We start from the raw sequence: 12540 nt of genomic DNA, 5'->3' as shown, positions 1-12540 counted from the left end.
CCACACACTAAGGTTGGCAGAGCAGGAAGAGAGGACGCCTAGATCCTTGATATCATCTCAGAGTCACTGCACCAGCACTACACTTCTTCTTGTTTTTTGGTTTTTGGTTTATTTATTTATTTATTTAGGCCACACCTCAGGGCATGCGGAACTTCCCTGACCAGGGATGAACTGGCGTCCCCTGCAGTGGAAGTGTCGAGTCTTAACCACTGGACCACCAGGAAAGTCCAGCCCTACACTTCTTGATACATGAGAAAAATAACACCTGATTTGGCTAAACCACAGTGGTCAAGTGCTGTTCCCTATACATGTACTTACAGGCAGCCATTAAAAGTAGGCCAGGAAATTTATCATCAATGAAGGGGGATGGGCAGTGATGATAAGAACCCCAGAGAGGCTGAAAGGGAAACTGAAATAACGGAAAGTACAGCCTATTTATTTTTTTTGAACTATTAAAGGAAACTGACCCATAAAGCATCCCTGAGTCAACATGAGGCAGTTACAGCAGGGTGGAAATGGCAGCCACAGCTGAACTGAGCAGAAAGAGGGTTAGAGGTAGTACCCAAGGCTTCTTTGATGCTATGTAGCATGAAGGGTTCCAGAAGTCCCTAAGAGCTCCCAGTGAGGGGAGATGGAAGTAATTGAAGCTGGAGCTAGGAAGCATCCCAAAGCGTCACCATGTGACCCAAGGCTTCTGGGTAGCAGACGAAGAAGGCACCAGAGAAAAAAGACCACCAGGCTTGAATGGGGCAGGAGGGGATGCGACCAGTACAGAGGCCAGAGCAGAGATCTGGTAAGGCGTGAGCTGCACCTCAAGTGGAGTGAGCAGGAGCTGGTGGAGAAGATCAGCTGGAGAACCAGGGTCCTTTCTCCTTGCGCCTAAATAACATGTTGGGAAGGGAGTAAGTGGAGGGAAGACCTTTGGAGGAGACAGCTCTCAGAGGGAATAGGAATTTCAAATTGACTAAGATTTACCCAAAAGTAGGCTTTTTTTTTTTTAACCCAGAAGAGACTGTTAACTGGTAAGCTGAAGATCTGCCCAATAAAGAGAATCTCCTGAGAAATCTAAGTTCAATTATAGAGATATTTTTTAAATTTTTGTACATCTGGCTCATAGTGTATGCATTGTGACTCCCCCCAACCCCAAGTTCCCCATACATATAGATCTCTACTATAAGTTTCCTTAAAGAGGTGTCACAGGAGTTTGACATTATGTCACAAGGAAAATGTCCTAAAATCTGCTTTAGACCTGTGAGAGCCAGCCACAATGACTCTTGCTTCCTAGTGTTCATGTCCTTGTGTAGTCCTCTCCCACACTGTACCAGGGTTGGTCTGTGTGACCAAGAGCATATGGCAGAAGGGGTGGCGTATCCCTTCCGAGATTAGGTTCCTATCTCTTGTAGATCACTCATTCTGGGGAAACCAGCTGCCCTGTTATGAAGACAGGCCTGCGTGAGGAAACAGCCATATGAGTAATCTTGGAAGCAGGTCCAGCCCCAGTAGGGCCTTCAGATAACTGCAGCCCCAACTGACATCTAGACAGTAACCTCATGAGAGACCCTCAATTAGAGACACTCAGCTAAGCTGACTCACAGAAACTGTAAGGTAATAAATGCTTGTTGTTTTAAACTACTAAGTTTGGGGGTAATTTGTTATGCAACAATAGATAACGAATATACTCCCTCTCATAAAAATTTCAGTTACAGCACCTGCCAAAAATCTTTCTCTTTTCATTCTCCAAGAGGTCCTTTCACAGTTTCGCTCCCCTCCCCCACTTCCTCCTCTCTGCCACATTCTTTTTTTTTTTTTTTAATATTTATTTATTTATTTTGGCTGCAGCAGGTCTTAGTTACAGTACACAGACTTCTTAGTTGTGGCATGCGGACTCCCAACAGTGGCACGCATGCATACGGAATCTAGTTCCCCGACCAGGCATCGAACCCAGGTCCCCTGTATTGGGAACTCGGAGTCTTACCCACTGGACCACTAGGGAAGTTCCTCTCTGCCACACTCTTAAGCACCCAGATCCCAACAGGTCATGGTCCTCTCTCCAAGTGGCCACCTGAGGTACATGGTCTTGTTTTCTCTACTGACTTCCTTGTGGAGACCAAGCTTCTCTGCCCCACCCCCCGCCCACCCTTTCCACCTTCTCCCCACACACCTGATAATGGTGAATAAGAGACTGGGGCAAAAGAAATAAGCCAGAGAGAGAGAGAGAGAAGGGGCAGGTGATAGGCGTCAGCCAGATTCTGTGATTCTTCATTCATCTTCCCTCCACACTCCCTGCTGATTGATTGAAGAACTACAGAATCTCCCCCAATGGCAGAATACCAGAAAGACTCCTGAGAGGCCTAGAGATGCCTTTGATTCTCTAGGGCCTGAACCATGTTCCAGTCACATGAGGCCTGGAAACCTCTAGGTTTCCTGGACGTTCCTTGCTGTTCCTGCAAAGCAAGACCAGACATTTGTTTATAGTGGACAGAACTCCCCAAACTGCAATTGTGGTTATCTCGCAGATGACTACAATTATGTAGCAAATACTGAGATGTCACTGGTTATATGAAAAAAAGAAGAAAAGACAAAATATTACTTCGTATTTAGTGTCTTTTATGGTTTATCGCCCCTATTGGACTGTGAGCTTCATGAAAGCAAGGAGCACGTGTGATTCCTGTGGGTAACCACAGTGCCCAGAACAGTCTTGAGTACAGAACATTCCCAGTGAATATTTGTTAGAAGATGCACCATACATGTTTGTTGAAGGAATGGTTGAATTAGCATCAAAGGAGTCTTCTGCATTAGCCCATTGGCTGGTAATTCTAAGCTTTTTACAGTTCATCGCAAAATGTACTTTCCTTTTTTCAGCTGGAGTGAATCAAGAGTAGACAGGCATGTTTTTTTCATTGTGAGGAAAGGCTTTTATTATTTTTTAGGTTCCCCCCCCCGGCCCCCCCCCCCCCCGCAAAGTGAACACTGGCTCTCACGTAAGATCCAGGAGTCTCCGCAGTTTGGAACCCAACACCACATTTCCTAGAATACTTGACGCCCTCGCAGGCCTCCTCTGGCTATAATGGAAAAGGGATATGCCTGGGAACTGTGCTGCTAATAGAAGGAAGCAGAACGTCTGTTTTCCACTAACGGCTCTTGACTGGGGTTTGTTATGCCCAGTCTGAATTGGCCTGGAACTTGGCCGCGGCTCTGGCCGCCCCGGGGTAAGGCGGGGGACCCAGCAGAGGCGGCTGCACCGCAAGGTTATAGCGCTGAGCTGCTCCACGCTCTGGAAGGTGCCAGAGCGCGGGAGATGCAGTGGTTGGTAAAGGCTGCTCGGCGCTAGTCAGGTGAGGCCCGGAGGTTCGCATCTGCAGATCCATCTTTGGGTGTACAGTCTTTGGATCCTCTTCTCAGCTCTGAAGAGGCGGTTCCAGCGGTCGGGTAGCTCGGGTGAACTGGGTTTAGCCCTTGTCACTGCTCGGAAATGGGCGTCCCGGGACTCCCAGTCCTTTGAGGTCTTGCTCAGGACTACATTTCCCAAAAGGCTCCGCGGTGATTGAAAGCTCTATCAGCCTATGGACGGGGGAGACTTCTCGTCCCAGAAACTGAAAAGCCAATGGCAAGAGGATGGGGGCGGTATTTTCCGGCTGCTGGCTGTCTTGTCCAGAGTCCCACCTGTGTCCCCACAGCCCTGTCACGAATCCCAGTCGGGTTCTGGGCGGGACTGCCACGGCGTTGCGGGCCGGGTGCGGCTCGGCGGTGGAGGACTCTCACTTCGTGCTCCATCCCGGGCTGGGCCCCGGGGCGGTGAGTGATCCGGGGAAGGAGACTGCGTCTGCAGCCCGGGCTCTGCTGAGGGGCGTGGATGGGGCTCGCCCGCCGCCCCGACGTTGTCTCTGCCGGGTCCCCGCGCTCGCCTTTCCGAGCCCGCGGGTCTTGCTGAGGAGTGGGGAGAGGTAGCTGCGCTTTTCTCTGCTGGCGTCGGGATAGCTCATCCTCTTTTTTGGCTCCTCGGTGGTGGTCCTCTGGTTTCAGTTTAGCTTTGCGACCCTTTGACCGCTGCACCTAGATTAGGGCCTACAGCACCGCGAGGGAGGAGAATGGGTGTCGGCCCTACCCGTGCGGTCATGTTCCTATTAATAAACCCAGTGAACAAACTAGTGCTTCTCACAATGGCACTTAGTCACAGCACCTCAGCGGTCTAGGGCCTTTGAGGTCTCCTGTGCGGCGGGGCAGGAGACCGGGTGGGAAACAGGGTTTCTCTAACCTTGGCTAAGAACTCTCCATCCCGCTGTCTCCTGCAGATGGGCCCTGCTGTTGGGTTTTGTAATGGATGGAGAAATAAAATGTATGCTCAAAACTCATTACAGTTTTCACTTCCTAATGACATTATTTTTGTTTGTTAAGGTTTTAAACCAGAGAGATGAAATGTATTCCCACAGCTTTTAGGCTCCTAAAAACCCAGTACTTTATAAGTGACCAATAGCAATATGTGTAAATGCATAAATGTTTCCATGAACAGTGTGTGTATTCTAGTAGTACACAGGTGCTCTGATTGGTGAGACAAAAGATGTGAAAGAGTAGAAGTTCCTCACCCCGGTCTGATCCATCCTCCACTGAAATACAGAATTCTTTGTAGCAGGTTCATCTATCTGTTCAATCAGCTGGCTGACTGTATTTGTTTTTAGTGGAAACTCTTTAAGGGGGAAAACAAACAAAAAAACAAACATTATCCTATATTACTTTGTGACTCCTAATGCCTAACAGAATATTAATTACTGAATAAATTACTGATGCATCCAGTAACCTGACCATCTCCCCCCAAATAATTTTTTCATGATAGTGCTGTTAATTTTATTAATGTGTTAATGATTCTTTTCAGCCCCCAAGCATTTTGTTTTGTGCTTATCGCCATTGAATTTCACTTAACTTTACAGCTTATCCATGTTGTTTTTTAAAATCCATGTCTTTTTAAGTCCCATTTCTGACTGCATTAAACCTTGAAATAGAATGATACCCAGGGCAGTTCCTTTTGGGCTTCTGCATAGTTTGTCCCTTGAAATTGACACTAAATCTACAAGCCAGGAAAAGTCAGCTATTCTCATAACTAATATGAATGTAATGAAGTCCGCAATTTCCTACCTAGCTGAGGAAAATGTAGTTGGAGAGAATCCAAAGCTTTCCAGAAATCGAGTTATACCTGTGCACTCTCTCCTCTGTTTATCTTGTCCATCATGGACAATTTGTTCCTCAAAAAGTTAATGTCTCCAAAAGACTGAGGGTTCTGCAGATGTGTTTGGGAGGCCCAGGCCTCATTTTGTGATGAGAAAGTTGGCCAAAGGAAAGATTATGTTAAAACAGAATAAGAAAAGCATCCCTTCTGTGGTTCACAGCATTTACCTCAGAGCTATTCTGGTCAGCAGGTTTTGTTTAGGTATGTTGGGGCCATAGTGACTGTCTTTTGGTTTTGAGACAATGGTGAGAATATCTAAAGAGCTCTTGATGCATACTGAGGTCTCTTGCTGTAGGAACTGATGATGTGGCTGGGGACTTCAGGGACGAGTGGGTTACCTGGACACTGCTTAGAGAGTCCTCTTCAGGGATACCACCCAGCACAGTTAGAAGAATGGGCTCTCAAAGGGTAAGGATGCTACTCTCCTTTATCTTAGATATTTTGAGAGGGCCCAGATATGAGTGGTCTCTGGGGTTGTTGGTCTCTTAGAGCTTCAGATCTCTGTGAGAGTAATTGTTACCTCCCTGGCAGAAAAAGAATGACTTCCATTTTTATGGCACTTAGTAGTTTGCAAATTTATTTGATATTTATTGTCTTACTGATATCTCACCATAACTCTTTGATGTATTTTCATCCCCCTTTTCCAGCTCAGGACCCTGAGACTCAAAGTTAAGTGGCAGAGGTGAGAGTCCAACCCAGGTCTTTGTGGAAAAGGGGGAGCTCGTCCCATGGTTTTTTTCCTGTCACTTAAAAAAAAAACAAAAACCCTCCAATGCTCTTTCTAAAATACTGTGGCAGGACTTCCCTGGCCGTCCAGTGGTTAAGACTCCACGCTCCCACTGCAGGGGGCGCCGGTTCAATCCCTGGTCAGGGAACTAAGATCCTGCACGCTGCACCGTGTGGCCAAAAAAAAAACAAAAAAAAGGGAAAAAATATACCATGGCAATGCCTTCTCCCTGCTTTACTTCATATCTAATACACAAGTGATATGTACTCACAAAAAAAAGGCAAGCAAAATGAAAACAAAAGTCATCCATCCCACTGCTGAAGAGTTACGATCCTTCCAGCCATTTTCCTAAGCATATATACAATTAAAAAAAAAGAAAGAAAGAAAAGAAAAAAATTGGGATCATACTGAATATTCAGTTGTAAATCTTACTTTCTTACACATTGTATTGTGAATATATTTTGACAACAATAAATATCTGTACATTACTTAAAATAACCACTTAGTATTTTGTTTTATGGAATACAGCAGTTACGTTAAATTGAACCATATATGTGACCATTTTTTGACCACTTTTTACCTATGAACTGACAATTTCATATGGCTCAATCAAATGTAATTATTTCTTCATTGAGGGACATTTAGGTTATTTCAAATTTTCACCTATATTGTGATGATGATCTCTTAGCTAACTGTCTTTTTGAAAGTATTGTTTATTGAAGTGTAATTAGTTAATAATTAGCTAATATATCTTTTGCATAACTTTCTTTCTTTTTCTTTTTTTTTTTTTTTTGGTTTTACTTTTTTTCATTTCCTTAGAATTCCCAGAATTAGAATTGCTGGGTTTGAGAATAGATTTCTAAGGTATTTGGTGTTTTTGCAAAATGCCTTCCAAAAAGATTGAATCAAGCTATTTATTTATGTTAGCATTATATGAAAGTGTCCATTTCTTCATATTCTATCATGGTGGGTATCATAATCTAAGAGTCTGGGTAAAATAATAGTGATAGCTAACATTTACTGAGGACTTAATCACTTAATCCTCACGACAACTCTGTAAGGTGGGTTTTATCATTATCCCTAATTTATAGATGAAGACACTGAGACACAGAGAGTTTAAGTAACTTTCCTGAGGTCACACAGCTAGTAAGAGGCAGAGTTAGGATTCAAATTCAGGCAATCTGACTGTTGAGTTTGCACTCTTTACCTCTACACTATATTGCCTAAGTGTATCATTGTTTTAATTTGAATTTCTTTGGTGAATGTTGAGGTTAAAAGTTTTCCATATATTTATAAGCTGCTTGTATTTTTTTCTTTTCTGAATTGCCTATTCATGTTCTTTGTACATTTTTTTGTTTTTGTTTTGCTTTTTTCTTACAAGTGTTTGTCTTTTTCTCATGGCAGTACCGACTGCTGCCCTTCTGGGAAAATTTAAAAAGTAAACATGGGGCTTCCCTGGTGGCGCAGTGGTTAAGAGTCCGCCTGCCAATGCAGGGGACACGGGTTCATGCCCTGGTCCGGGAAGATCCCTAATGCGGTGGAGCAACTAAGCCCGTGCGCCACAACTACTGAGCCTGCGCTCTAGAGCCTCCGAGCCACAACTACTGAAGCCCACATGCCTAGAGCCTGTGCTCCGCAACAAGAGAAGCTACCACAATGAGAAGCCCGCGCACCGCAGCTAGAGAAAGCCCGTGCGCAGCAAAAAAGACCCAACACAGCCAAAAATAAATAAATAAATAAATATTTTTAAAATAAATAAATTAAAAATAAAAAGTAAACATTATAGTTATAGTTAACTTCCTTGATTCTTTCTAAGGGGGAGGTCATGGCGGCTTTGTTTTGATAAAATTATGTCTCCACATGGGTTTAGCCTTATGCCTTGAGAGATGAGATATTGTGCTTATTCTAGAGTTTCTATCACCCAAGTCTGATTTTTTTTTTAATGGGAGGAAAAGAGCTTTTTCTCAGCCTCTTGGGGAGAGCACCCTTTTTTATCACTTCATCATGGCTGCCCTTTTAATGAGACTTAACACACATTAGAGCTTCCTGGGGTGTTCTCCTCTACCTAGGGAAGAAGGGGGGATTGCATTTTGCTCAGGCCTTGTGTGATGGCTCACATTAACATCCTGTGTTCACCTTCCTTATAGGATTTCTAGACCAAGTGCAATCTCCCAGCTAGAGCAGAAGGAAGAGCCATGGGTCCTACCACTGCAAAATTTTGAGGCAAGGAAGATCCTGAGGGAAAGTCACACAGGTGAGGTGTGTTACCCGGTGGGCAGAAATCTAGCATTTCAGCCCTTGTTTAAATGAGGAATTTGGAATGCTGCCCTAGACTTTTGTTCTTACTATTAGAAGGTTAAATTTGACTTCCTGAGCAATCAGTCATTGACCAGATAAAGTCTTCATTTTAAGTAAACATTTCACTTTTGTCTAGACTCTAACATCTTTAAAAGGAGTTGCCCAATTTTGGCAATATGTGGTATACTCTTGATATGAAGGTCCCCTCAAGATTCATCTGACCATCTTAAAATAAAAAGGGCTTAGGAATTCATGTTTTCTGTAAGCTCAATGATCTTCAATAAACTTTTCACAAAGTGAAAACGAGAGTAGTTAAACTAAATGTGGTCTGTTGCAAAAACACTAATTTTAATCTTTCTTGCTGCTTTCTGATGATCTTTCCTGATAAGTGATAACTTCATTCTCTGTTACTTCTGTTAATTTTTCAGACTTTAAGAATCAGGTGGTAAAACTCAATCAGGACATTTCTGAAACAGCAGAACAATATGGAACATCCTCAGAAAGGGCCAATAGAGATATTTCTCATACTCCTCGTTGGGGAGGAAACTGGGAGAGGGGTCTTGAATTAGAAGGGCAGCATGGAACCCTTCTAGCAGAGGGCCAGCAGGAGCCCTTTTCACAGGAGAAGGAATTAAACAAGCTCCTGGAAGGATATATAGGAAAGAAGCCGGTGTGTGCAGAATGTGGAAAAAGCTTTAACCAGAGTTCCTATCTCATAAGACACCTAAGAACCCATACCGGTGAGAGGCCTTATAAATGCATGGAGTGTGGGAAAGGCTTCAAACAGAGTTCAGACCTTGTCACCCACCGCAGAACACACACAGGGGAGAAACCCTACCAATGCCATGGATGTGAGAAAAAATTCAGCGACAGCTCAACCCTCATCAAACATCAGCGAACCCACACAGGTGAGAGACCCCATGAGTGCCCAGAGTGTGGGAAGACTTTCGGACGGAAGCCACACCTCATAATGCACCAAAGAACCCACACAGGAGAGAAGCCTTACACTTGCCTCGAGTGTCATAAAAGCTTTAGTCGCAGCTCCAATTTCATCACCCACCAGAGGACCCACACGGGAGTGAAGCCTTATAGGTGTAATGACTGTGGGGAGAGTTTCAGCCAGAGCTCGGATTTGATTAAGCACCAGCGAACCCACACAGGAGAACGGCCCTTTAAGTGCCCGGAGTGCGGGAAGGGCTTTAGAGATAGTTCCCATTTTGTGGCTCACATGAGCACTCACTCAGGAGAAAGGCCGTTCAGTTGTCCTTACTGCCACAAAAGTTTCAGTCAGAGCTCGCATCTGGTCACACACCAGAGGACACACACAGGTGAGAGGCCTTTTCAGTGTGACAGCTGTGGGAAAGGATTTGCCGACAGCTCTGCCCTCATCAAGCACCAACGGATCCACACAGGAGAAAGACCCTATAAATGTGGCGAGTGTGGGAAGAGCTTCAGTCAGAGCTCCCACTTCATTACCCATCAACGAATCCACTTAGGAGACAGACCCTATCGCTGTCCTGAGTGTGGCAAAACCTTCAATCAGCGTTCCCATTTTCTCACACACCAGAGAACACATACGGGAGAAAAACCGTTTCACTGTAGTAAATGTGACAAGAGCTTCCGACAGAAGGCACACCTTTTATGCCATCAGAACACCCATTTGATCTAGGAAATGGTCTTTAATGGTTCTTCTCCTCCCTTCCAAATTTCCATTGCTATTGTCTTTAAGCGCTCCAAATAGAGAAAACCTGAAACTGGGTGTCAGCGGCTCAAGTCGGGCCCTGATCTGTTCTCTTTTTCCGTGCTTTAATGGCGAGGATAAACCTACAGGGTCCAAATAATGTTCTAAACACAAAAGGCATTCCTTCAGTGTTTTTGACTGACTCTTAGACAGAAAAATGTGAGTTTAATGCTTGATGCCTGGTTGCTAAAAGAGAAGTGAGATAAATGTAGTCACATTCTCATCATTAATGATTCATATTTGAGATCTTATACAAAGCCCTTGATATAATGCCTGGCCTTTAGAAGACACTCAATACAGGGTTGGTTGCTCTTATCGGCCTTATTACTCAATAAGGAATTTATTATTGCAGCCCCACGAACCCAGAACTTGCAAGAAATTAGACTGGAACTAGAAGATTCGGGGTGTGAACACATAGATTTAATAAAACAGAAAACACTCTCCTAATCCAGTGCTATGCAGTCACCAGATGTCTCACTGCCATGACAAGGCAGAATTATCGTAGAGGATGTCTGCAGTCTTGTGACTTGGAGACTAGAAGAATTTCAGAAGCTCTTTGTACAGCAGTGTATGAGGTACTCCCCCTGGAGGTTTGCTGCCCTCTGAGGCACAGAAAATATCCTGTGATGAACAGCCCAGAGGAACCTGGATGAGGACTGTAAAATTGTGGAAGCAAAGTTGCTGAGAATGTTAAATGATATTGCAGGGATCCTTCCTGGCATTTAGCTGAAGGATGTAACCCTTGTTTTGTCATTTGCTGGGTCACTGGCCCCTTAGTTTTAAGTTAACACAAGTCTCTGATCCTTTTAGGGTCATTCATTTTATGCACTAGTATAGTCCTCTATTTAATTGAAGAAATGGAGGGAAGGCAGTGTGTTGGAAGGCACACCGACTTCGTTGAGAAGGTGAGGTATTTGTGTCTTGGCCCCTTGACACCTAATTTGGCCAGACTTTCCCCTTCTCTCAGGCCCTACCTTACTTACCTCACAAGGTTATTGTGAGGATCTGATACATATACACGCACATGCACACACACACAAGCACTTTGTTGTTAAACTATAAAGTGTAATACCTGTAAAGTTTAATGTTACGGTATTGTTGCCAATGTCTTTTCTTCCAAGGAGCTGTGGCTAATGTTTCCCCAGGTGTCCCACTTTCTCTCATATTGAGGGACTTCTTTTTTTACCTATTGAAAACCTAAGGCCTTCAAATGCTCAACTCATTATGTGACTCATTACGGGTCACATGATGAACTAACGGGAGAGCCAGGATCTCTCTGCAGGTCTCCTCTTCAACAACATGGAACAGACCAGCTCTGGGATTTGTTAGAGTGCCTCTGAGACACCACAGGCCTGGAGGACCCATATTATATCCATCAAACCACTCTGAATTTGGAAATGATGGAGGGATGTAGCCTAAGTTCCCGAGAGCTTTACAGGGTCCTGTGCTGGGGTCCTCGATCCTCATGGCAGATGTAAGTGGTTAAGGAGGGAGTTGGGTGTTGAACCCTCCGGAGAGAAGAGTGGGGCACTGAAGGTGTTTTCTTTCAAGCTTTCCTGTGTCAATACAGACTAAATTAATACATCAGCCTTGGAACACTAGTTCTCTTCCATTATATGGAGTGCCACCTGAGTGCTGTAACTCATGGGGGCATAGAACTCAGCTGATAACCTAAACTCTTTCTTTAATAGATAATTGATCAGAAAAAAAAAAAAATCTGGTTAATCCAGAGCTGTCAATTCTTAAAATGTGAGCCCAGACCAGTAGCATTATCATCACCTGGGAACTTGCTAGAAATGCAAATTCTAAGTCCCCACCCCAGACCTACTGAATTGGAAACTCTAGGGGTGGGGCCCAGCAATACGTGTCTTAATAAGCCCTCCAGGTGATTATACTGCATACTCAGGGTTGGGAACCACTGCTTTAAAAGGTAGCTCTTCTACTAAATGTAGACACAGTACTATTATTGCTCCTACCAAAAATGAACCGTGATTTTGTAATCATCAAATACGCCAGTCAATGTCCACATTTCCCTAACTATCTTGTGGTTTTTGTTTTTATTTATTTATTTATTTTTGGCCTTGCCGCATGGCTTGCGGGATCTCAGTTCCCCGACCAGGAATTGAACCTGGGCCACTGCAATGAAAGTGCTGAGTCCTAACAACTGGACCGCTAGGGAATTCCCTGTTCTTATTTTTTAGAGACCAAATAAGGTCTCTACATTCAATTGGTTGATATATTCCTTACAAAATCCTCCCTCTTCTCTCTCTCTCTCTTTTTCTTGTATTTCATTTGTTGAAAAAAAACCTTGTCCTTTAACTGTCTCCCACAGGTCTGTATTTGGCTAATTCCATCCTTTGAGGGTCCTTTAACATGCTCCTCTATCCTCTGCTTTCCTAATATTGGTAGTTGGATCTGTAAACATGATCAGTTTCAGATTTGGGAGAGGGGGCAAGAATACTCCATAGTGATCTTATGTAACTTCTATCAAGAGGTACCTGGTGTTTTGTTTTTGTTTTCGTTTTTTTGTCTCTTTTCTTGTGATGTTCGCAA

The 12540-nt window shown here is 44.0% G+C and overlaps 1 protein-coding gene across 3 annotated transcripts; it reads left to right on the top strand.

Annotated features, from left to right (window-relative positions):
- The first annotated feature begins 3660 nt into the window (after positions 1–3660).
- On the top strand, positions 3661–11277 carry ZNF774 (zinc finger protein 774). 3 transcript variants are annotated; one of them, XM_068537755.1, is made up of 4 exons: positions 3661–3795; positions 5517–5629; positions 8096–8202; positions 8675–11277. In XM_068537755.1, exons 2-4 carry the CDS (start codon positions 5523–5525, stop codon positions 9913–9915), a joined length of 1455 nt encoding a protein of 484 aa, XP_068393856.1. In that variant the 5' UTR covers positions 3661–3795; positions 5517–5522; the 3' UTR covers positions 9916–11277. The 3 variants fall into 3 exon arrangements, 2 of the variants coding, with proteins under 2 accessions (XP_068393856.1, XP_068393848.1); XM_068537747.1 differs by having other exon boundaries at positions 3661–3944; XR_011073377.1 differs by lacking the exons at positions 8096–8202; positions 8675–11277 and adding an exon at positions 7353–7664 and having other exon boundaries at positions 3661–3944.
- Positions 11278–12540: the final 1263 nt, after the last annotated feature.

This window comes from Eschrichtius robustus, chromosome 1, assembly GCF_028021215.1.
Source record: "Eschrichtius robustus isolate mEscRob2 chromosome 1, mEscRob2.pri, whole genome shotgun sequence".
Taxonomy (NCBI): Eukaryota; Metazoa; Chordata; class Mammalia; order Artiodactyla; family Eschrichtiidae; genus Eschrichtius; species Eschrichtius robustus.
Note: the sequence above shows the minus strand (reverse complement) of the source record. Positions and strands in the feature narration are given on the sequence as shown.

Excerpts from the sequence above, each read along its gene's own strand:
- ZNF774 (XM_068537755.1), top strand. The coding sequence starts at position 5,523 with ATGATGTGGCTGGGGACTTCAGGGACGAGTGGGTTACCTGGACACTGC. Across the intron at positions 5,630-8,095 it reads GAAGAATGGGCTCTCAAAGG|GATTTCTAGACCAAGTGCAA; the intron begins GTAAGGATGCTA and ends CCTTCCTTATAG. Across the intron at positions 8,203-8,674 it reads CCTGAGGGAAAGTCACACAG|ACTTTAAGAATCAGGTGGTA; the intron begins GTGAGGTGTGTT and ends TTAATTTTTCAG.